The following is a 24819-nucleotide window of genomic DNA, read 5'->3' on the forward strand; positions in this document are numbered from 1 at the left end:
CTTAGATTTTACTGCCATGATGGGCAAACTGTGTGTTCCTGAGGCAGGTACTGATGGCTTTCTCTGCTGTCTGAAGCTTCTTTTTCCTTTTGTCATGTGAAACAATCATTCTGTTGTTGAAAAATGCCCTTATGCCACCACTTGACTCTGTTCTTATTTTTGACCCAATAAGGTACTGGCACAAAAGCTAGGAAAAACAAGGAGATAGATGCTTATAATATGGGCAGAGTCCTGCCTGCTGCACTGATATTTGGAGCACAAAATTGAAGCTGAGGCTAAAACATGGTAATGACCTAGAAAAAAAAAAAGAAGGTGAGTTTAAGTACCTTGTGCATGAAGAAAACTAGAGGAATATGTAGAGTTAATGCAATTTTCCTGCAGTTCCCAGACAGTTGGGGTAGTTTGGGGTTAGTGTGATTATTTTAGAGCCCCGTTCTTCAGGGAATTAATAAAGAGCCTGTTTTCTGGTTTGCGTGCCATGAAATGACAAATGTTGGTGAGCATGGCTGAGCATTTCAACGCTGCTGATTCAAGGACTACTATGAAAAGCACATCCCTTGTGGCCTGTCCCAATTATCTTGCATTTTCTTTTAAAGTTATAAAATAATTTAGTTTAGTATTTTCACAGCACTTATTAGCCATCAAAACACCTTACAAATGCAAACTAAGATTAGAGTCAAGTTGTTGATAATGAAATTTGAGACTGAAGTGGGAGGGATGCTTGCTCTGTTAATACAGCTTGAAGACATAAATTTAAGGAGTAGGAGGAAAACTGGAGCTCAGACATACTCCCTTTTTGTAAAAGTCTCATCAGTGGCCAACTTCCTAAGTTATGTGCTAAAGCTAGTTTATTTGACTGTTTTATTTATAGCACTTTCCTCACAGTTAACTTTGCCAGAACTTCAGTTTTTCCCACTGCTGTTACATGCCTATAAAATTGAGGGTCTTTGTCCCAGTCTGCATGGGTATTGTGGGACACAGGGAGGAAACTACCATGTGGGAGAACCTATTTACTTGCTTGAGATGCTGTAAGATGACTTCGTTGTGAAGGCTTATCTTGTTAATGCATTGCAAGATTTCTGGCTGGGTACTGAAGCTCTCCAGAGATATGAATTTTTAATATACGTTTGAGTGAGTGATAATGAGTAGCATGCTTTATTGTTGTTCAGTGAAAAGATTTACAAACATACAAGGAGAGTTATAAAAAAAGGGGTGGGAGAGATGCTTTACTTTTCTGATTTGGTAAATATGTCCTTGCATATTTTACAACAGAATGAGTAGGGTACCCAGTGTGCTTTTTGGTTAGTGCTAGCATGGATTCATGCCAAGGTAAACCTGAAACATAAAATGAGAAGTTTTAATGCAAGACAGTGATGAGTATTGATTTGTGTTTGAGGGAGACTCAGTCATGTATGTGGAAGTGACCTGCAGTGTGAGGTACAATGTCTAAAGCACTCTAAGTCTTCCAGAGATTTCTCAGCCTTATGTAGAACACAGAAAGACAAATAAAAGAAAATGGCAGTAATACATGAGGAATCTCTTATGGCCTGCAGAGGTGTTAATATGTGGTTAGAAAGTGCTTGAGCTAATCTAAAACATTTGTGCAGAGAAAAAGGGGCGTTCTTTCACCATCTGGACCTGCTACTTCTCTTCTGATGACACTGGTGATAATTCAACCCCTCTGCACGCCAGTTCATCTCAGTATTCCTGCAGGAAACTCTGCACTCCTTTTGCCGTGATGGTTTTATATAGTGAGAAAGGGCTTGCCCCCTGCAGCTGAGCTTACCTTGTCTAATTTCATCCTGCACTTGGACACTCGGAGTTTCTGCCGTGGCTGGGTGGAAGTGGAGCTACCCTGAGCTAGGTCTGCATGGCGAGGAAGGGCAGAGAAAGTTCAGCCTTTCCACCTCTGCCCCGTGCATCTCTTGAGCAATGTCAGAGTGATCTTGCTGTCTGTGCTTGGAAGTTGAGGGCCTACCATAATATTCCTTCATGCTGCAGAGGCTGTGGGCCTGGTGTTTTCAGTGTGCAGAGAGATGTGGAGTGTGGCTTTTCTCCTGCTGCTTGACTGGCAGGACTCTGACAGTCTTTTGGCAAGCTCTCCTCCCTCGGAGCCATGCTCGAATGTTTCTTTTGGACAATTGTATTACAGTGAGGACTCATTAAATCTGAGGATTTTCTTTTACATAAGGCACATGTAGATACATCCATCAACAGGCATCTATTTCACATTAGCAGGGGTGGAATAGCAAGAGCTGCTGCGTGCTTCGCTCCAAGTCCATGAAATCAAGGAACTATTGAATTTAAGCCAAGGAAAATAACTTTCTGCTGCTGGACTTCCAGAGCAACCTTAACAGTGTTGGTGTTTTTCCTTTACCTGACAGCAGGGTTCTCCCTGCACACACACATGTGGGCTTTTCATGTGATTGCTTATATTGGGCAGTGATAGCTTGATAAGTGCTTGTAAGCTGGAGGGTAGTGGGGAGGCCTGTGGAAGGCTTTGAGGTACATGGCTTGCACTATAACAAATGCTGAATTCCTGTATGGTGTTGCTTGTTTGTTTTAGTACGATTACTAAAAGACCTGTGTGTCTTATTCTTCTGAGTATGGTTTTTACAAGAAATGGTATCATACATGGAAATCATGAGGATTCAAGAGGCTTGGTTAAAAAACTATTATAATGTGCTAGATGGTGGATAAGGTGCAGTTAGCTGTGTCCTGAAGGGTAACTCGGTGGTGCTTTAGCTGTTTGAACTACCAGAGGGATATTGGACATTTCCCTAATCATTCCTTCCTGGAACAGTCAGTGTCTTGCTTTGAGTGCTTTGCACATTTGACAGGGAGCAGCTTCATCACAAGGGTATTGGTATAACTCACCTCTTACACCTCATTCTTTAGAAATGGCTTACTTCACTGACTTTTATCTCAGTATATTTGAAAACAATAGATAAATGCTTTTATCTTGCTTTTTTTCCCCCCATAAAAATCAGTGCATGTGCGTTTACTTCCTGGTAAAGCGTAGCATGCCTGAGAAGACTGCTTAATAAATCAAATACACTTCAAAATTGAATTGGAGGGAAATGGAGAATGTATTTGAAAAGTGTATGTTCTCGACAGGTTATTAAAATGAGATTTGCAATGGCTAAGGCTTGCAGCTTTGCACTGCACAGTTCAGTGTGGAGGCAGCTGTAAACATTACTGTGTGGGGTGGGGAAGACTAGCCATGTTCTGTTTCCATACTCTGTGCCTATGCTGCTTTTGCAGTCCAAAATTTCTGATGCTGTTCATGTGCTGAACCTGTCAGTGGTCTGAACAGGCTCCTGGAAGAAGCTGGACCATGCAACTCTTTCGCTGTCCTGCAGGCACAGGTCTTTTGGAGTGGCTTGCCAGGCATAGTGTGCAGTTGAGTCTCTGGCAGCATCAGCTTTTACTGGCTCACTTCCTTCTACAACTGAGGGTTTGTGTTATTTAACAGGGTGATGCCCTCTCCTTTTCAGTAAGTCAACTGATACGGGATTGCAAAGAGGAGGAGGGTAGGAGCTGACTGCTCTCTTGTGATTATGGCAATTACAGTGTGGAAGCTACAGGCTTGTGCTGACAGTGGTGAGATTGTAGCGTGGAGTGAAACCTGAGCAAGTGGATGTGGTGCGTTTGTTGGTAGGAGAAAATAGAAGGTCACGCTAGATCTGTGTAGGGACTAGGAAGGCAGCAGGTCCAGAAGACAGCATCCTGAAAGAGGATTTTGATGACCTATAGGAGAGGATTTAGGTTTTTTGTGGTTTGGAACAAGCTAGATAATAAGAAAACTCTTCTTAATCTTTCTGTAAACTATGGATTGTTTCACAGAAGTTCCTTTGCAATGTTGGTTTAAAAAATACGAAAAAAATATTGTCATACAGTGTGTCCTGGTTTCAGCTGGGATAGAGTTAATTTTTTTCCTAGTAGCAGGCATAGTGCTGTGTTTTGGATTTATTATCATAGAATCATAGGATCATTTAGGTTGGAAAAGACCTTTAAGATCATCCAGTCCAACCATTAACCTACACTACCATTAACCTACACTAGAGAAGAATGAGACGAATATTGATAACACAGTGATGTTTTAGTTGTTGCTAAGTACTGCTTATGCTAGTCAAGGACTTTTCAGCTTCTCATGCTCTACCAGGTAAAGAAGAAAACTGGGAGGGGGCACAGCCAGGATAGTTGATCCAAACTGCCCAAAGGGCTATTCCATACCATATGATGTCATGCTCAGTATATAAACGGGGGGGGGGGGGGGGGGGAGGGGGAGGGGTTGGCCAGGGGGCAGCGATTGCTGCTCAGGAACTGTCTGAGTATCGGTCGGCGGGTGGTGAGCAATTGCATTGTGCATCACTTTCTTTGTATATTATTATTATTACTATTATTATTCTATTGTTATTATTATCATCACTATTTTACTTTATTTCAATTATTAAACTGTTCTTGTCTCAACCCAGGAGTGTTTCTCGCTCTTACTCCTCCGATTCTCTCCCCCATCCCATCGGGGTAGGGGGAGTGAGCGAGCGGCTGCGTGGTGCTTAGTTACTGGCTGGAGCTAGACCAGGACACAGTGATAACCAGCCTTCCTGACCTTCAAGCCTTCACTGTGGCTGCGTGATACAGAGAGCTAGAGTACTTGAGGTAGTTTGAGCCTGAGCATTTCTCGGGTGTCCCAAACCCCCAGTGCAGGCTGGGTACCTTTCTGTTTCCCTTTCTTAATGAAAAAACTCAATAATGCCAATGGCAGACAGACACATTTCAGAATACTTGCAAGCATTTCAGCTTCCAAGCACAGGCATCTCAAGAGTTGCAGGCCGACTATTATCCTATTATATTACCTCTGGTTAAATGCAACTAAATATTTTCAGATTTCATAGTCTAAAATTTAGCCATTTTAATAATTCAGTATTGAGTCTGAGGTTGACGGAGAGGCAGGCAGGTTTTCCTAACTGATATAGCATCCTAAGATAATTACAACAAAAGAGCTAACTTGCACTTTTATTGTAGTACGCTCTGAAGCATGCTCTTGCACACCATTACTGATACTACTCATGATATGTGATTGCTAGCACAAGTCTGGGAAGGTGTGCTAAATCCTTGAGCAGGGTTTAGCACGCGTTAGCAAGTGAAATATGTGTCCAGCTCATTCCAAGTGTTGGTGTTGTGGTACTGCATGCCATATGGCTGACGTGTGGCAGAATTTTGTTCATACAGACATGAAAAGTTCAGTCAAAGGTTCCTCTAGCTTGGTATTGCCCGATACTCTGATCAGGAAGGTGTTTAATCTGGGGTCACTGGGGGACTATTGACTCTTCTGACTTAAATCAATTTCTGCTGTAAAGGTTTTGGGAGTAAGGGAAGACACTATGTTCACACTCTTTGGACTAGGACGCAGCTAGTGTTACGGTGTAACTAGGTTAAGTATTTCATGATAACCCCGTGCTGTTATTTTATCTTTGTAATACAGATATTTCATATTATATGGCATACGTTATTTTCTTTTATTTAACTATTTTTCTTGTTTTTTCTTTGCTAGATGAGGGCTATTACCAAGGTGGAAAGTTTCAGTTCGAAACTGAAGTTCCTGATGCCTACAATATGGTGGTGAGTATTTGTCATTAATCTAGTAATTGTCACTTTATATTGCCTTTCCCGGTAATAAGACTTCAGAGGGAACTTGGCATTGAGACAAGGAAGGATCTTCTGTCTGTTATGAAAGTATCATGGGATTGTAGAAAAATCTTGGTTGCCTGGAATTTTTGGAGTTCATCTAAACTCCTGCTCAAAGCTGGGGTAGTGTTAAAGTGGGAGTTGGTTGCTCAAGGCCTAGGACAGTTGGCATTTCAAAATCTCTTAGGATGGAGATTCCACTGCCTCTCTGGGCCTCTGTTCCGATGTTTAATTACCTTTGTTGTGATTTCCTGTGTGTATCGTGTGTCGTTTCCCTCCCCCCCATCAGATCAGAATTTCCGTTTTTGCAGCTTGTCTGTTGCCTCTTGCTTTATCACTGTGCACATCTAAGAGCCTGACTCCATCTCCTCTATACCCTCCCATTAGGTAGCTGTAGACAGCAATAGGGTCCCCACCTTCCGCCTTCTCTTCTCCAGGCTGAACTAGTACAGGTCCCTCAACTCTCCCTGTACTGCCTGTGCTCCGGTTTCATCACCATCTTGGTGGCTGTCTGCTGTGCTCGCTCCAGTTTGCTGATATATCTGGTACTGGGGAGTTCAAAGTGGGACACAATATTCCACATGCAGTGTCATGAATCTCATGGAGTGGGAATAATAATTTCTCTGGTTATTCTTTTACAGTTCAGTGTTTGTAACCAAACAGCCTTGAGGCTTTTATTGCCTCAGTGATATTATTACTTAAAGGAAAAATTAGTATTTGCAACTGTCTGTCAGAAGCTGCTCAGAAGCTCAGATGAGTCGGACCTGAGAATCTTCCTTCTGGTTGAGGTTCCACTCTCATGTGTTCTCTCCCGTTAATTATTCTTGAGACGTGCACTTAATCATTATTCTTACAAAAAATGATATATCTAAGAGAAAGAATGAAATAAGTGAACAGAAAGGCAAAGTTTTTTTCTTTTTCTTCCTCTGGGACCTTCAAACTGGTGCTTATAGTTCTGATATTGGACTTAGGTGCTTAATCCCTTTTGAGAACATGCAATAGAGAACATGGAAAGCACAGATGCGGTGGCAAGTGGCGTCCTTCAGTGCACTCCGCCAGTTCTACTGGTTGTCTCCCCATCTGTTTAGTTAAGTATCATTAAAAAATAACAATTTCAATGGTTATTAAGCAAACAGCTTTCCAGAGGACCTACGGTATTGCAGTATCTTATTGTAGTTAAATAGAAAGCTCCAGACAACTTGGCCTTTTCAAGCATAAGAAACGTTGGTATAATTGTACTTCATTAAAATTGTAGAACCTTGCAAGGGAGGGGAGGTGCAATTACAATAAAATAACTTCAGATATTGTTTTCAGAGTTCAGCTGTCAAAAGAACAAGATTGACTCCAAAAAGTGGAAAACAATCAGGACCCATGTCTGGTTCTCAGGAATTATGCCTGCCATTCTGTGTTCTGATAGTTTGATATGTAAGAAAACTAGAATTATTTGAGCATTTGAGTTGCAATATCTGCATTTAGCTATATGAATTGCAGGAAGAAGGAAGTCTCACTTTTTTTTTTCTTTAGTTTGTATGTTTTTTGATAATTTTGCTTACTTTTGTAACTTTTTTCCCATACTTCTGCTTTCTGTTTTACTTTTGGTGTTGATAGTTCAGAACTCTTCTTTCAGGGAGGCTGAAGAATGTGTAGGGGACAATACTAGAGAAAAGTGTCCGGGAAGACCTTTGGCTTTTGTGTTCAGATACACCAAGCCTAAATTCAGCATCATATATATGTCGTAGTTGCAGCCACAGCATTGTTTATATACATGTATGAAGTAGGTGCAGTGGTCTGGTATGTAATAGCTTGAATTCCCAGACCAAGCTTGGAGAACAGCGTGTTAACACTGCTGGTAGACTAGAAAGGTTATGTTTCTGAAAGCAGAGGAGTTGGGTTCACATTCAGAACATACCTTCACAAGTTTCCTAATACTCCTTTATTTATAGTCTATGAATACATGGGACATGCACTATATCTTAGGAGAAAGTTCATGCTTGTAGAGGACCATAGCACTTCTAAAAGAGCTTTGAATTTTCCTCCTTCTTCTTCTCATAGTTGTGCTCTCCTTTCATAGTAATATTAGTCAAGGATTATCTACTCAAGCTATTATTTTTTTGAAGTGTTTAGGATCCTGGCGGTCTTTATTGATATACTTGTATCTAAAATATCTACATGCACTAATAGTGTTTGCAGTTGTATGGTTTTGATTGTGGGGTTTTTTTAAAGTTCCCTTTAACCTCACTGAAGAATTTCATACTGTAATACAGGCCATTTTTACTAGCTTGTGTAAGGTTATGCACACACACTATGAAGACAAAGGTGGTCATTTAAGGTTGACTACATCCTTGTTCTAATTTGAATAAATTGTGCCATTGCATACCTGAGAAACATGGCCTTCAGTATAAAGGGGGAAACCCTGTCATGTTCTCTGCTGTTCAATTTTTTAGTCATCTTCAGTAGTAGTAGTTTAACCACTGCGGCAATGCTGGGCACAGGGGAACATACACAATAAAAACTAATTTTAATTTCTTAACCTTTTGTTAACAGCACTGTTAACACCTTCTTAACAACACTGCTGCAGGAAAGTATTTCCTCTGTGTTAGCAGGAGAGCTGAATGATAATTTTGATCTGGGGTTTTTTGATTCTCAATTGCTATAATTAAAAAAAAAAACTTCTGGTTTGTTATGGTTCCCTGCTCAGCACTGGCAGAAAATCTACTGCAAATGTTAATTAGAAATTTTTAAATTCTGAGCACCTCTCATTCAACACAAAAGTAAAAAGTTTGCCTTTGCAGTTTAGAAAAAATTGCAGTGGGTTGAATGTTGGGTTATGGTTAGGTTATTAATGAAAATGCATATGTATGTTTAAAAATAGATGTTCTTTTTTTCTGTAGGCTAAATGACTTGCCAGTCTTGTCCAGTATTTTCAGTCCCAACACAAACATACCTTGAGGTGCAGCTAATGAAATAATGGGTGCTACAGGACTAGGGACCTGGTGCTTTTAAGGAATGGAAACTGATTAATAGTACAGATCCGGTTTAATGTTCACATAAAACTAAACTGTCTGCCACCACAAGCCAGGCCTTGTTTGCAGCTCCTGTGGTTCTGACGTATGGTGTTGTAGGAGTAGACAGTCTTAGGGACTCTCCAGCTTAGCAAGTTTTTATGACATGAGGTGCCTTAGGCAGTGGTCAAAAGTCAGGAATTTAACAGCAGAGCTGCTAATCTTGGTCCTTTTTCTGGCCAATGTGTTAGTTGTGGAAAAAGCAAACAACCGAAAGGGATTCGGTTCCTGAAGGATCAGATGTCACAATTAAGGGGCTTCCATCTACCTCTTTGGTGACCCTACTTTATACAAGTCTTGGGTTGGAACTGATGAAATGGGAGTTGTGCTCATGCCCCATCATGCCTCCATCTGGAAATTTTGAGGTGGTGCAAGGAACCCCAGGGACCTGAAGTGCATGCCTTGGGCAGTTCTTGTGTCGAGGCCCACGCCTACTTTAAGGCAATGCCTCTTCCACTTGTTGAGCTGGGTGATCCACTCCATCAAAACCACAGGGCAGCGTGGTTTAATTTTCCTCAACTTGTTTCTTTGTACTAAGTGCTTAGCCATGTTTGGTGTTCAGTTTCAGCCAATATGAAGAAATTTGTCAGGAACTGGTAGGGAAGAGTGACTGGCAAGAAATATCTTAGGGCTACATTGTAGCTTGGTCTCTGGAATCCATATGCCTGTTAATGCCTCTTTTGGGTATTCTGGTTTGTAAAAACTGTAAAGAAAAACCTGTAGTTGTAGTTGCAGGGTAATTCATAAGAATGCTTTGGGACTATCTAGAGTCTAGAGAAAACACTTGAAATAACATTGATTCCAAATTTCTGCTAGGAACCCCATCCCTTCTCTAGGGAAAAGGTTGTGAAGTGAAAAACTACAGCTACAGGACAGATAAAACATATCTGTACTAGTAGACCTGTCACATTAGAGTGATTGGCTTGCCAAATTGATCGAGATCTGAAACTGTTAATTAAGTTCATTTATTGATTAGCACTTTATATCCAGTCTCTCATTTGGCGAGAATAATGGAGGGGAGAGATTACTTGCTGCATTTTTTAAAGAAACGAGACAAACTTGATCTGAAGGTTGTTCTGCAAAACTTTACCAAAACTGAAGTCAGTATATGTGTAGTTTTCAAATGCTTGCAATGCTTTCTTGTACGATCTGTATATATTCACCGATATGTTGAAGTGGATGGAGAATGTATGTGTAAGTCAGACAGTTTCTGTTACCAAAACTAACAGGAGATCCTAAAAGATAAGTGGATGCTTAGAAAAAGAGAAGAAAATCCGTTCACTGTCGTGACCCCCAGTTGAGGTTGGATCTACCTGTGCAGCTTTCAGTATCTGAGGTAAAGGATGAGTTTGAGCAATGAAATAAATGGATTTTGTAAGCTTTGTGGTACAAAGTGTTGCATGTATGACCTGGAGGTGTTTGGAGATATTCAAGTGAAACATTGTCTCGAGGAAATCTTGTGTGGATTTGGTGATCTAAGGAAGACTCAAAGATGACTTGGAACAAACTTGAAGGAGAAGTTTTGTTTGAAGATAAATTTTGTGATACTACTGCAGTTGTCCTGTCTATCTAACAGAGGCAGAAGGAGAGAGAAGGAGAAAACCTTTGTCTTGCTGTCAGGAGTGGTCAGTGATGAAAAACACTTTGATGAAAGGATAAAGGAACTCTTTTGTTTCCACAATACAAAAAATGAGACACCAGTTAATTCACTCTGACTGTGAGGATTTGGGGATTTTTTTTTTTTTTTTTTTTTGTAGATTTAGTTTGTATAAAGCTTACTTTTTTTTCTACTCATCAATACCTTCCCTGTTTGAAGGTGCGTGTGGTAGAAATTTACTCTTTCATCTGGATCTACCAGCATGGAATAAATACTGCTGCTTTCCCTTTCTTGAGAACTAGACATAATCTTTCAAAACAATGTGAAGGTGTAGCTAATGAAAAGCTGTGCTGTTAGAAAACTTCTTAGAAAAACATTTGTTTTGAAGGTAAAAAGTTTGATACTGTTTTCTGCATGCCACTTAATTTTCAATAATGCTGTGATTCAGCACTGGGGCAGTCAGTGTCACTTGAGTTATTGGACAAACATGAAATAAGAGTGGAGAAAAGTCAATGTCTGCATTATAAATTCCAGATGTGTTGTGGTGATAAGTATTTCTTCTTTTAGTGCTGGACAGGTACATTATTGGTAGTTCAGTACCATGCATATTTTCTTACCTTTTCTCCAAGGAGTCGTGGTTAAAAAAAAAATTCTTTACTAAAAAGATAATTGGGAAGTTGAGAACAAAGTGATGAGACAAAACACCTCATGCTGCTATGCAAATACAGCTGTTTGAGCTATTTTGTCTCTTGACTGAAGACTCCATGGGAAGCAGTGGAGGAAAATAGCTCCACATCTATACTATGTGATTTAATTGAAGTTATGAAAGGTACTGGTCTGTGCTGATGTATTCCAGTACACTTACTATAAGAAATCATCTGCTTGATTGAAAGCTGTGAATTGTAATTTGGAGAGCATGGATGGAACAACATGCTGTTGCTAAGCTACCAGAATTTTTATGACTTGCTCTTTATTTACTTCACAAAACTATAGCAAATGAGACTGTATTTTAAGAATCTGTATTTCAAAACTGGCTATGGAATTCAGAAATCTGGTGATCTTGCCTGGAAATAAGTTTGGTGGCTTTTTATGTTAGTGTCTTAAGTTTGGATATGACATGCCTTCTTGATGCTTCTTGTGATACTTTCTATTCAATTGTGAACAGGAAGATCTGCATTTAAAAGAAGCTGTTCTTTTGATGTAGTGATTATCATTGCATCCTCTGCTGGTTTTTAACAAACCCCTGACTTGGATAAGCCTTGGGGGAAAACAGTTGGTAGTTTTCCATTTTAAATCATTGTCTTACGGGTTAAGTGTTAAGAAACTGAATGACATATGGGTTTTTTTCCCCTGAAGTAGACGGGAGAAGAGAGTAAATTTTCTTGGCTTTCTTTAAAATTATCTTTTTCTAAGAAAAAAACCTAATACCAGCCCAGCTTTTGTAAACAGCTGAGAGAAACTAAAAGGGCAGAGAAAGCTAGTGTAACTCTTGTAGGTTATATTATCCAGGTCTTTAACATTCAAACATAGGCTGTGAATATCAAATATATTCGCCTTTTTCAGTTCTGTGACTTAGTGATACAGTTTTATTTTAAATGATAACATTGTAACTTGTTTTCTCTCCTGGCAGCCTCCAAAGGTAAAATGCTTGACAAGAATCTGGCATCCGAACATTACAGAAACGGGAGAAATCTGCCTAAGGTAGCAACAGTATTCTGGTTTTTTTACCTTGGAGATTTTTCTGTGTGATAAAACATTGTACATAATTTTCATGCCAGTACTTTTTTTCAACAGATTCTGCAAATCAGTGGCACATGACCCTTAGGAACTTAGAAATCTACTGAAAGTATTGTTCTTGCTGTGTGTTAGAGACCATGTAGAGCCTGGCTCTTCAGGTTCAGACTTAAAGTTTTGTTCTGCTTAGGGTAAAAAGGTAACTCCAACCTGAACAAAACTTACTTTTTTTTTTTTTCCCCTCCCTCCATAGATTAATAGTCCTCAGGCCCTGAGAGGGCTTAAAGCTTTACTTGTTTAATGCCTGAATGTGTTAAGCGCTCGAAAACCATTTATATTTCAAAAGGAAGGAAAAAGTGTTCCTTAAACTTGGACAGTAACTATTCTATATTTGCCATTTGTTTATTTTAACATCTAATATCCATTGTGAGACACATGTACCAGTTATAACAAAACAGAGTTGGGGGAGTATGAGTCAAAATACAAAGCGCAAAAGCTTTGCTTTGCCAAAGTGAGAGGTTTAGGTTGCTGGGTGGTTTTGCTTGATAGTAAGTAAATGTTTCTTCTTCAAAATCAGTTTCTGAAACTTTGTAATTTCAGGTACTCATGATGAAACACTGATGGTGAAATTGGCCAGAAACCAAACATAAACAGAAGCAAGAAGCATGGCTGTCATTTTTCAAGTTAATGGGGCATAAAAGAAAAAGTAGATGAAGCAGAAGCAGTGAATCTAAGTGAGATTGAAAGTTGTTCTGAAAATCTAAAGCAGTTGCCACCATGTGTGGCAAATTGGCGCTTAAAAAAAAAAAAAAGCTAATTTTTTCCTCTAGACTTTTAAATCTGATTTAAATCTCTAGATTTAAAAAGCTGTGTTCAAGGTCCTGGTGAAAATGAAGTTTTCACAGGGTAATCTGTCACACTTCATAGGGAGGTCAGGCTCATCAGCTGATAACAGCTAAAGAGCTGATATCAGTTCTTTTAGCCACAGTGCTCTGTTCCATGCTTCCAAGAAGCTCGTATCATCAAAGGCTGATAGAAACCAGTCTCGGGAGGCTGTAGTAGGTTCCTGGTGCTCGGTAGTGCCAGACTGCAGCAGGAATACAGGCAGTGAGGGCTAGCATCCATAGACTTTACCTCACTTTGGGATTGGAGGATTTAAAAGTGGTGGAAAATGTACTAAATCATCTGAGATAACTGTGGAAAACCAGGTTTTTTAGGTAATTTGGAGCTATATGCAGGTGATACAGGAAGGTTGTTTTGGCAAATAGGTATTGCTACTTTTAGAAAATTTGCCAGACCTGTGGTGTTTCTCAGTGCTTCCTAGGACTGTTGCATTTTACACAGCTGAACTTGACAGATCATATTTTTACAGTTTAAATTCCACCAGAGTTCTTGTGGCTTAGTCACTGGAGAAAGCTTAGACACTTTGAGTCAAGTAGTGTTAAGTAAAGGAATGAGTAAGTGAGCTGTTTGGAACCAGGGAACAAGAAATACTAGAGATCAAATGATGGCCAAAAGTTCAAGCTCTGACTACAGTGCTACATCTTCTGAGGTTAAACAAAGCCTCCTCACCCTCCTGAGGATATTTCACTGTTTCTTGTCTTTAAATGGTTTTAATTATGAAATATGAACGTAGCGTTGGAACATCATGATTCTATTTAATGAAGTTATTTTTCAGCATCTGCACTGAAACATCAGCTTTATTTGATTGTCACATACTTTAACAGATCAAATCTTTGAAATGTCTTAACGTTTAGATGGAAAAACTAAAATAACTTAGATTGCTTTATGCCTGTTATAATGGAGAATGCACTCTATATATAGTACCTGCAATCAGCTTGTACAAAAGTCTTTACATGAAAATAGCTTCAGTTATTTTTAAAAGCAGAAAAAAAAATCCTTATCAGTATTTTTCCTAACTGTCTTTTACATACCTCACACTATGGTATGTGTTGGTTTGACAATCATCCCTGAATTAAAACATAACAAATGATTAAACTTGTGGTCAAGTATAATAGTTTTGGGCAGGAAAAGTGTTGTTTCTCTGTGCTTCATGGATTACAGTTACTCTGGACAATATTAATTAGGTTTGGACCATACTTGTGGATATTGCCTCCATTGCACATGTGTATAGAAAACATCAAGATACCTAGAAAGGATATGCTTGCTTACTAAATACACCAGTTGACTACTTTCTTGACAATGTGTAATGCATGTCACTGACTTCACCCCCTGCCCCCCCCCCCCAATGTGATCTCTGCCTGAGGTGTTTTTTTCCTCCTTGACTGCATAAGCTTTTAGAATAGTTCAATTGCTCAGAAATTTCACTGCTTTTCTGCTACATGGTGAGGTGGTCAGCATTGTTGGATGTATCTTTTTTGGCAATAGGTGTTGTTGGTTAAGGTTTGGTTGCTTCATGATGCAATATTAAAGGGTGCTGAATGGAGAAGTGTTTGAAGACTGATTAATTGTATGGTCTAGTATAGCTCAGTGTTGCAATTTCTCCAGTTAGAAAACCTGATTAAGTTGATGGCTTGTTTCTGTTCCCCAGTGCTGTTCCCAGTCTCCTCAGCTGTGCCAATGTGGAAATAAAAAGCTCTTTAGAAAGACTTTGTATACCAATTGCTCCACTCATGCAGTCTATAGTATGGCCTCCAGAATGGTTACGCTGGCAGTGCTGGGTTGAGCAGGGAGGTAGGCAGTGGGAAGTGAGCAAGAGAATAACCTCTATAACATGTCCCTGCTAGCTGAGGGTTTCTGAAGTCGATTTACAGCTTTTTAATTCAAACTTAACTTGAATGATACTTTCTGTTGGCAAAAGGAAGGCAAAAGTTTTGTTGGAACTGACATTTTATGTTGATAAAAGTGTTCATCTGAGGTCTTTACATAAAGCAGATTTTTTTTTTTTCATGGACTGATTTCCCCATTACAGTAATTTTTAGTCACTTAAGCTGTGAATCATGTCAGCTGGAGTTTCAGAAAGTTTTAAGCTTGCTAGAGCCATGCAGTTCCCAGTTCAGTAGATGTTTTTGCAAGATCTCTTTAGGATGCTGTATATTTAAAAAGAAAAAATTCCTCAAAGCTTTTCTCCATGCTGGAATTACTCACAGAATGAGAAGATATTTGTGGAAACAAAAGCTAAGCATCTGGCTGGTCACATCAGTGGCTGTTTTGGTTGCTACAGCTTCAAAAATAGCGATTTTGCAGTCTTCCCACAAGAACAAGGATTTGAAATCATGTTCTGGGAGGTCTCCTTAGATACAAACACCAGATGTTAAGGTGTGGTTATCAGTTCCAGTCCCCCCATGACTGAGGGGACACTTGGCTTTTCTCAGACCCTGTTACAGCTGAAGACAAAGCAAATGGAAATAGTGTTTTACTGTCCTTCCCCATTCCTGGTGAAGTTCCCGCCTGACAAATTCCTGGTGAAGTTCCCGCCTGGCAAACTCCTGCTCATACCACAGTGCTGCCCCTCCTGTCAGCCCTGCTGTTCTTCCCCAAGGCATGCACACACTCACCAGCTTTAGTAATCTGAAATGCTGCAGAAATTGTTCAGTTGGTTTACCCCTCTCTTTACTTTTGCAAATTCATTCTCAAGCATCACAAGGGAAGCTTCTGAATGCTTATTCAATCTAAATAATCTTAGATGAGTTTTCTGGCACTCCTGTATGAGAAAGTGAAGTCCTGGCAATTTTAGAATAGTCACTTCAAGTAAACAGGTTTTCCTGCCTATCAGGTGTCCCGAAACCTGGTAGAACAGGTGGCTTTTGTGGTATATCTGGCAGCTGGTCAAAAGCAGCCTCTTGAAGCACTGAGCGGGCAAGAAAAATTCTGCTGGTTATGCCATTTGAGAACTTCCTAGTAACCCAACTCCTCTGTGGCAGCAGGACCTGTGGATGACAGGTCTTTGAACAGAAGCTACATGCAGATGCTTGTTCATCCACTAAACTAGTTCATGATGTATTTTGTGTATTTCTGCTCACTTAAGTGTTCATTCTGCTGTTTGTTTGTATGATGATCTGAGAGCAGATCACCATTCAGACCTCCCAACCGTCTGGCAGCTGTATCTAGGTCATCCCCATGGAGAGTATGAGATGTGGTTTCTCTAGACGCCCTGTACTGGGAAAAGGTTTTGATTAGGGGCCTAATGGTCGTTCCCAGTCTGTAGGAAGAAAGAGGATGCTGCTCTGAAAATGAATTATATCAGCAAATTGGAAATATGTGGCAGAGGTATACTTATCTATCTTCACTGCTTTTCTGCCAGAGCTCTATGAGGGGTATGAGTGTCTTCTTTCAAGTCCTGGCTGCTGATGTCCACAGCTGGAGATATGCTGAGAGAGCGAGCTCTGAGGCTTTGGGAAGGTGGAGGGATATTACAGGGCTTAGCTGACATGCTCAGACACTTTGAGCCCTATCACTGGATATTTTTATGCTTTTTTTTATGTGTGTTAACTTATTCCTCACTCTTAAGTTCACAGTGAGCTATATGAAAAGGTGAATGGTAGTAATGTAGCAAAATTTTATGAGGAGCAGACAGATAGCAAGCTAAAAAGTCTGTTATTCGCTCAAAACATGAAAATTCTGGCTCTTGCTTGGTCAGCATTTTTGCTTTGACTTTTGTAATATGAACAAAAATCGCAGCCACAAGATGCTCTTTTTAACGTTCTTTAGTTTTGAGCTGCACTAGTGGTAATGGCATATTTTATCTTTTTAAAGGCACAGAAATGAGATTAGCATCACAGTTAAGATGGAAAAGTCTTGTCCAGTATCATCAACCTGTTCCTAGCCTCTCTACATTGAAGAAGGAGTAATGCTAGTCATAGTGTATTTCCTTGGATTAAAAACTCAGCGCATTCAATAAATAACTATATGGATAGCCTGTGTGGTCCGGTCATCTGCTGTAATTTAAAAATGACTTAATACATGTCGTCCTGAATGTTGGTAAAACCTAATAGTTTAAGACTATTTCACTTTAACACTATCATTTCAGTAGTAGAAGCTGCTGGTGGTGATGAATTTTTGTGCTTTGCTACTTTGCTGTATGAGTTTTCAGTTTTAGATTACTTCTTCACAGAGGAAGATGTGATTGTGAAATGATGCTTCAAGGAGTTTTCCAGGCTTTCTCATTCAGATTATTACTTTTTTTTTCACGAATGTGAGCAAGACTTTAGCTCATTTCTCAATTGTGCTCTGGTCTCCAATATTTTGACTTCATAACTGCTGATATTTTGACCTGAAAGGTCCAGGAATGCCTAACCAACTGACTACAGCTCAATTTCAACTGGTAAATAGGTCAACAGCTTGTAGCATAATATGCAGGTCATATAAAATTTCTATACAGTATGTGTGTATATAGGAAAGTCTGTATCTTAATTATCTATATTAATATTCCTGTGTATTTACATTAAAATTCAAAAGCATGTATTATAGTTTACAAGGAACCTTTTCCTCCTGTAAGCAATCTCTTTTGCCCAGAGTAGTCTTCATGATTTCCAGTTGGGGATGTATGCTGTTGAGTTTGCCTGTAAAGCCTTAAAATGTTCTATGTGCAATATAGCTCAACCTGCTGGAAGAGGACTGTAGGACCCTGATGCTAGACTGTCCTGTGCTGTGTCCCCAGAGGCCTGAGATGCATCTGCTCATTTCGGCTATTGCACAACCTTCCTGAGCAGACAGACCAAAACTATCTCACTTTCCTATGCCTGCCTCTGAGAAGTTGAGTCCTTTCACAGATGAGAGGATGGTAATCCTCTTTCTTCCTAATTAGATATCCCACCAAAAATACCCTTTTTTGGATTGAATTGTGCCAGGTTTGGTGAGAGATGGGTCATTCTGCAAACCTGTCTGTTCACCAAAGATGAACATGTTCTAAACTGGAGCATATGTGTCTGTGTGCTCAGGGGAAAATAAAGGTTCAATGTTGAGACTGCATCACAAGGATTTCTGTCACGCTTGTTTTGCTTGATGAAAATAATTCAGTTTTTTTGACAAAGGTTGAGCTCAGATCAGGAGATCTGTAATGACGCTACGTAGAATGTAATTCTAGGAAGACATGCCAATTCTTGTGCTGTAAAATCCCAGTACCTAGATGTAGTGCAAGAGGCAATTCTTATGTTGCAATTACTTCTGAAGTTCTTAATGTTTTCTGAGAAGATTTCTGACAAAGGTTGTTTAACTAGAAGTTGCACTGTATAATATCTGTGTCTTTTTTCCAGTTTATTGAGAGAACATTCAATTGATGGCACTGGCTGGGCTCCAACTAGAACATTAAAGGTACTATTTCCTTTTAGATACATATATTGAACTAGATATATCTTTTAAAATACTGCTGTGGACTTGAAAGAGACAGATAATGCAGTTCGCTCTAGAAACAGCTGGGGTTTTTTGTCTTTCAAGAAGTGTTGGTGGCAATACTGAAACAAGTACAGTGCTAACTGATTTATAGAAATGTTTGCTAGTTTTAACATAGCTGCACAAATACTGCTTTGACTGATAAAAAGTTTTGTAGAATGGTATGACTGCAGGTGACCCTGAGAAACCATGCTCAGTAAGAGTGGTCTGCTTTTTTTTCTTGTTTTTTTCTTTACCCAGGCAACAAATACAAGACCATGATGTGAGCAGGACTAACAGTAATCCATAACACTTGTAATTTCCATTGTATTGACATTCCTGATGAATCAACAGTCTGTCTTCCCACTCCCCAAGTTCCTCTGAGTAGAGGAACTTGGAAAAGTGAAAGGCAAGTTGCATTTGGGAGAAGTGCCATGTGGAACAGAATTAGAGTGTAGTTACTGCACCATCTTGAATTCTGTTTCATCCCATCCTTCTGTTCAAAGGGGGGAGCAGCGCACCTGCACTTAGGTATTGTGTAAAGCAGGCCACTCCTGGCTGTTTTCGTCACTCCTGTAGGGAACTAACTGCCTCTGCCCTTTAACTTTGCCTCAAATGTCATTTTACCTGAGTCACTAAAATGTAAGTGAAACCTGGCCCCTGTAAAATTGTTGGTAGTTGTGCCACTGTGATTGCAGAATGACTTCAGAGGTTGGTCCCACCACAGCTGGGCAGTGTTAACAAATTCGGAGTCATAGTTCCTGTATGAAATGCTCTAAGGGAGATTGTCACAAAGGACATGTGCGTCAGCGCAGTGACTGCTCTTGTCTTGCTACGTGAAGCAGTTGGTTGTCAATTTACTGTTACATGACCTTGCTGTCAGAAGAGTCTTGCAGAGCACTGAGCAATAATCTCCCTTTTGCTTTTACCAGGAACCCTGCCAGAATTGGTTGTTAAAGAACGTTAGCTACATTAGGTAGATAAAGGGTACACGTCAGCCATTTGTTTCTTTTCAAAAGGCAAATTGAAGATGAGTTTTATCTAATACTTGATTTCCTTTTTGGCACTATGAATGATGAATGAGATCTGTGACTTTCTTCATCTGTAAAATCTCTTCATGAGCATCTGACTTTCTAGAAAGTGAAGTAGAATATGTGTGTGTGGTTTTGTGGGTTTTCATAAACACCTTTTCCCTATTTTTTATCAGCTAGTATGATTTTGGTTTGCCCTTGTGTTTCTGTTTTCATATTAGGTTGAATCAAGACACTGACTGGGTAATTAAGTTAACAGGTTCTGTTCCTGTCCCTGTATTTCACTCCTAGAGAAAGTTTTTGGACTACAAGTTTTACGCTTCAGCTGCTAGAAAATTAGTACACCAATAGTGCAACTGGACAAGAATGTACATATATTTTTATCTGTTCTCCTAGCTTTGTTCATGGTATCTTTCTTACAGAGATTAAAATACTGCCACATGTTAAGACTGTGGGTGGGAATAACTGCTGACACTATGTGTACTTAACTTCCTATCCTCAGTGATGATGGAAGATGTGTATTAATCTTCTTTTCCATTTTATTCTTGCATCAGTTTGCTAATTGCATGTGATTAATTTCATAGAATAAACATGCAGGAATCTCAAATACCGGGAGACTCAAATTACTGATTATGAAGCATTTTAGGGTGTTTTTACCTTCAAGTTAAAGAGGAAAAAAACCTCCACAACCCCAAACAAAAAAAACCCAGGAACTTTGTCTATGGGTGTTGAAATGGAAGATTCAGCAAGAGAAAAGGACATAGTAGCTTAACTTTAAAAAGAAAACATAAAATCCAACATCCCCCTTGGATTTTGTTTTTTCCCCATGGGGCACTGAAGCACCACAATTGCAAGCTCACATTTTATAGCTTAAAAAAAAAAAAAAAAAAAAAAAAACAAAAAAACCCCACACTAAAAAAACAAATTGCAAAATTTTAATTCTTTACTTTTTGTCTTCAGAGTCTCCATTTTAAACAAATGTGCGGTTTCAGTAAGTGTTCTCTGACTTGTCACGTTGTCACTTCATGTGTTTTGAAGTGTCATCACAAAAAGTAAGTACCACATGTTGGTCCTAACTTCCAAGTTGTGCTTCTGTAGAAATGCTGTTGTTACACCGTGCCTCCAGTACAAAAGGAGCTTAAAAAAATTTGAGCATAAATAGCCATTGGGGATGTTGGTAAGCTGCAAGGCTATTCCCCAGACAGTGTTTTTGCTTGGGATACAGATTGTAATTAGGTGGTAACTAGCATCTAGAGTGAGTCTGTTCTTTGAAGACATTCTTCATCCGTTCCAAGTGTGCCCTTTGAAAGGACTAATAAACATGGGAAAGGTGGGTCTCAGTCAGATCCAGGGTTCCTGATGGATACTCTATCAGGTGCTCTTTCAGGTCTTTGGCTGACTGTCACCTGTAAAGCTTCGTGCATACCTTCCTATGTGTTTTGAAGCTTGATTAGTGTCCAAGTGCTTAGATTCCAGGCTACACACGCTTCTGAGATGGAAAATATGGAATTGGACTGGCTTATTAACAATATGGCTACACAGTCAAGTTATTTGTGATTGTGCATTAATAATTGTGGTAGGTACATGTTAACTGTAGACCACAGAATTACATGACGAAGTGAGAGACTGGTAGCAAATGAAAGCCATGAGATGTAACCCAGGTTACTTTTATCTCTTAACACTCCATTTGCACCCACTAATCCAGCCTTCCTGAATCCTTTGTTTCCAACACTTGGACAGCATGGTTTGGAGAATGTGCTCATCTCCACAAGTGGAATATTGTGTGAATTTGCACAGTAGCGCTATAGATAGTATCCGGTCTTGGCCAATGATGGACGTGAAAGTCAGTATTTCATCTTCCACTCATCAATTATATGAAGGCAGCCTGGTTTTCTGGAGGAATAGTACCCAAATTTGTCCAATAAAGCACTCTAAAACACTGCTAAAATATTTGAGAATGGGGCTGTACTGTATTTCTGTGACAAAAGTTGGCAGGCATTACTAATGCAGCCATTCCAAGTGCATTAGTAAAACCATTCAAATAGGTAACACAAAACCTCAAAAGCCACGTGCACAAACCAGCTCTGCTGTATGTTACTGATGCAGTCATGTTATGTGCTTAACCTTCTAGAAGGCTTAAGTTTTAGAAGTTTTAGATTGTCTCTTTCATCTTCTGTATCCTTGTGGTGGCAGCAGAGCTCTTATATGAAAAATCCTTCAAAACAAACTGCTGTGACCTTTTTAACACTTTCTTTAGTATCAAATGGGTGGAAACTTGAAGAGGCATTTAAATTATGCCTTTTAACTTTCAGAAATAACTAACTTTTAAAAAGTGTTTAGGAGACTTTATTTGATAAAATGTGTTTTAACAGTGTAGAGAATTCTTAAGGGGGAAAAAAAAAGCTAACTCAATTTTATTTTCTAGCATTTTGTTGCACTCGCTGTCATCTCATCCATGATTGAATTCTCTTTAAGTTACTAAGTGTGTTGAGCTTTATCTTTTTTCCACTTTACGTTGTCTTGCTACTGAGTGCATTTCCATGGACCCCTGTTAACAGCAGTCTGTGTACTAGTGAAGGTGCTAAAGAATGTGCTATCTCTGAATTCCTGTATTAGATACTTTTAAAATGAGGTTAAGTTTGGCTTTAACCCTGAAACTGATCATTGATGGGTTAATGTTTTAAAACAATCTATGTAGACTTTTTTAATCACTGTTGATACAATTGTAGCTGTTTCCTTTATCCATAGAAACACTCCTGAATCCTAAATTCTTAGATAATTTGTGGTAGCAGTTTGGTTATGGGTTGTGTAAAAACTGATACAATGCTTTCTAACTGATCTTTGTGTAACCTTTCATTTCTTTATAGCTAGCTATGAGTTAGCAACAGGAGCTTATTTACCTTTCAGTCTCCATTCTGTTATGTTCTGCATCATTTTATTGCATACTTCTTTCTTCTCTAAAACAGAGGATTCATGAAGCAGAGGACTGCTGAAGTTATTTTGGGCCTCTGCTCAGACTGTCTGAACTTGCTTTTCTCCTGCTTTTAGGTCTGATGGTCAAAGCTGAAGTTTTGCAGGCAGAGAGCAAATAGGTGGTTTTAGTTCCATTCTGTTCTCAGATTTTTATTTCACTGACAATACCAGCTTTTTAATGCCTAGTATGAAATAATGCTATTCTTGCTCTGATACCCTGCTTCTTCCCCCTCAATAGTTCCAATTTCAAACTCAAAAGTGCTTCAGTAGCTCCTGTTAGTCCTCAACATGCACTTCCTTGTACCTTGCTCACCATGAGTATCATCTGCCTACTTAAGATAGGCCTCCCTAGTATTCATCAGCTTTCTCTCAAATGCTTGTTTTCACTCTGCTATAAAATTATCTTGGATGATTGATTTTAAAAAAATAAAGGAAGAAGTGGAACTGTGTATTGTGATTGTCTAATTGGTTCTAAAAGTCAAGCTGTTCCATCTGCAATTATCTCTAACAAACTACAACTGGAAATTGGTCAGTGACTGATTTATGAACCATAAAAATAATCACAGCACACTTGTGCAACTCTGACTGACTCTGGAGGGCTGAGTATAGTAAAGTTAAAACCACTATTTTAAAATGTATGATGAATGTGCATATGGAATATTTGGTCCTTTTTTTGTAACCCTGTTCTGATGGAGCTACAGTTGGTTTCAGATAATTGGAGAACTATTTTCTGTAGGATTTTCATGTTGTATATATGCATTTCATCTCTTCATTGAGGTATTTTAAAGAGCTGGTTTTTGCCATTTTCATGTTACTGCTGTTGGGAGAGACAGGAGCAGGAATGGGAAACATCAAGATATTCTTAAACTATAGATATGCAGACAGCTTTTTATACCCACCTATAGGAAAATATCTTTTTTTTTAGGAATTCCTTTCCCATTACTTCAGATACTAGGTTACAAAGTATCTGTCTGTGTTATTAGATAATCTAACTGAAAAGGAATTAGGACTAGTTTATGATAAATTATTGCTATTTGGAGTTTATCCATAAGAGGCTTGCTTATTTAATTAGCATTTAATACTAAATGGGAAAATATGCCCTATTTGTTGTGTCAGGCAGTAAAATTCATTTATTTAAAATCAAGCAAATGTCAAACTGTAATCTCTTGGAGAAATAAATCAGATGGTCTTGACTTAGTTTTTCTGGTTACCTTTACCTCAACGTTTAAGCATAAGCCTGAGTAGTTTTAAAAGCATCAGTATAAGCACAAAACTTTCATTCATTGTCTTAGTGAAAACAGGTGGTCTGCCATCAAAATTACATGTAATTAGTGTAGAGGAATATTTTAAACAGACAATAACTGTTGCTGTCTTCAGGATGAAGGGAAAACAGTAAACCTCTTACGTTCTGTGGTGTTCTTATTAATTCTTGTGCTGATACTGATCTGCTGCAAACTGCTTTATGTTGCAAGTAAAGTGGACTCCTTCAAAGTTCTATTCTGTTCTCAGCGCAGTGGGAGCAGAACCACCCCCACCACTCCCTCCAAAAAAACCACAAACAAACAAACAAAACCAACCAACCAAAAAATCACAACAGCCCTTCCCCCCTCCTCCCCCCAATCATGGCCTAAGCTGCTCATGCCTTCTTGTATTTTTTGGGGATACTGAAGGGGATATCAGCATTGCAGAAGACAGCCCTACAGAAGCAGTGAAACACAAGGGGATAAATACAGAAGGAACACTAATTTAGTGAGGGGGTAGGGAATGGCAGCAGAAGGTAGAGGCAGGTATGGAAGAGAGAGATTTTTGAACCAGTAAAGAGGTAGATGAGGAAGGACAGAAGAGTCACAACCCTATGAGGGCTGTTGGTTGTCAGCAAATATGAAAGGACATGCACCATTTGTCTCTTTCCATAATGTAGGAAGTACTTCAGGGTGTTGTAGGAGCTCCCACTGGTTCAGAGCCTTCTTTTTGTAGAATCATAGAATTGTTTAGGTTGGAAGACACCTTTAAGATCATCCAGTCCAACCGTTAACCTAACATTACCAAGTCCACCACTAAATCAGTTAAGGGTAGAGTAGCAATTTCATGTTTCCTGGCTTGGTGGCTGGATTAGTTTATAATGCAAGTAAAAACTAGGAATCAGGTAATGTCCTCTTTGTTGGTCCAGATCTCTGCATCCCTGCTTGGTGCTGGAGCCCACATGATATGCATCTGCAGCAGGACGTCTGGCCTGACTTTATCCAGAAGTTTTTCACACACACCACAACTGCTCTGACCCCACGGGCAGTGGGGACAGGGGCAGGTTCTGCTTCAAGATGGCACGGCTGCTCTGAACCGAATGTGGACCTGTTCATTGGTGCCCTGCTTGCTGTGCAAGGGCCTGGCTGGGACTGGGACT

General features: G+C 39.4%; 1 protein-coding gene across 6 annotated transcripts in view; it reads left to right on the plus strand.

Annotated features, from left to right (window-relative positions):
• The window catches only part of UBE2F (ubiquitin conjugating enzyme E2 F (putative)), an 84920-nt gene that overhangs the window by 18806 nt on the left and 41295 nt on the right, over window positions 1-24819 (plus strand). For all 6 annotated transcript variants that reach the window (XR_012831050.1, XM_075710424.1, XM_075710421.1 and 3 more), the window contains 3 exons: window positions 5558-5625; window positions 11981-12051; window positions 18300-18357. Coding sequence is in view for 5 of the 6 variants with exons in the window: in XM_075710424.1 (XP_075566539.1) it covers window positions 5558-5625; window positions 11981-12051; window positions 18300-18357 (197 nt within the window). In the remaining variant the exon portion in view is untranslated. The remainder of the gene's footprint in view (window positions 1-5557; window positions 5626-11980; window positions 12052-18299; window positions 18358-24819) is intronic.

The sequence above is a fragment of the Pelecanus crispus genome, chromosome 5 (genome assembly GCF_030463565.1).
Source record: "Pelecanus crispus isolate bPelCri1 chromosome 5, bPelCri1.pri, whole genome shotgun sequence".
Classification (NCBI taxonomy): domain Eukaryota; kingdom Metazoa; phylum Chordata; class Aves; order Pelecaniformes; family Pelecanidae; genus Pelecanus; species Pelecanus crispus.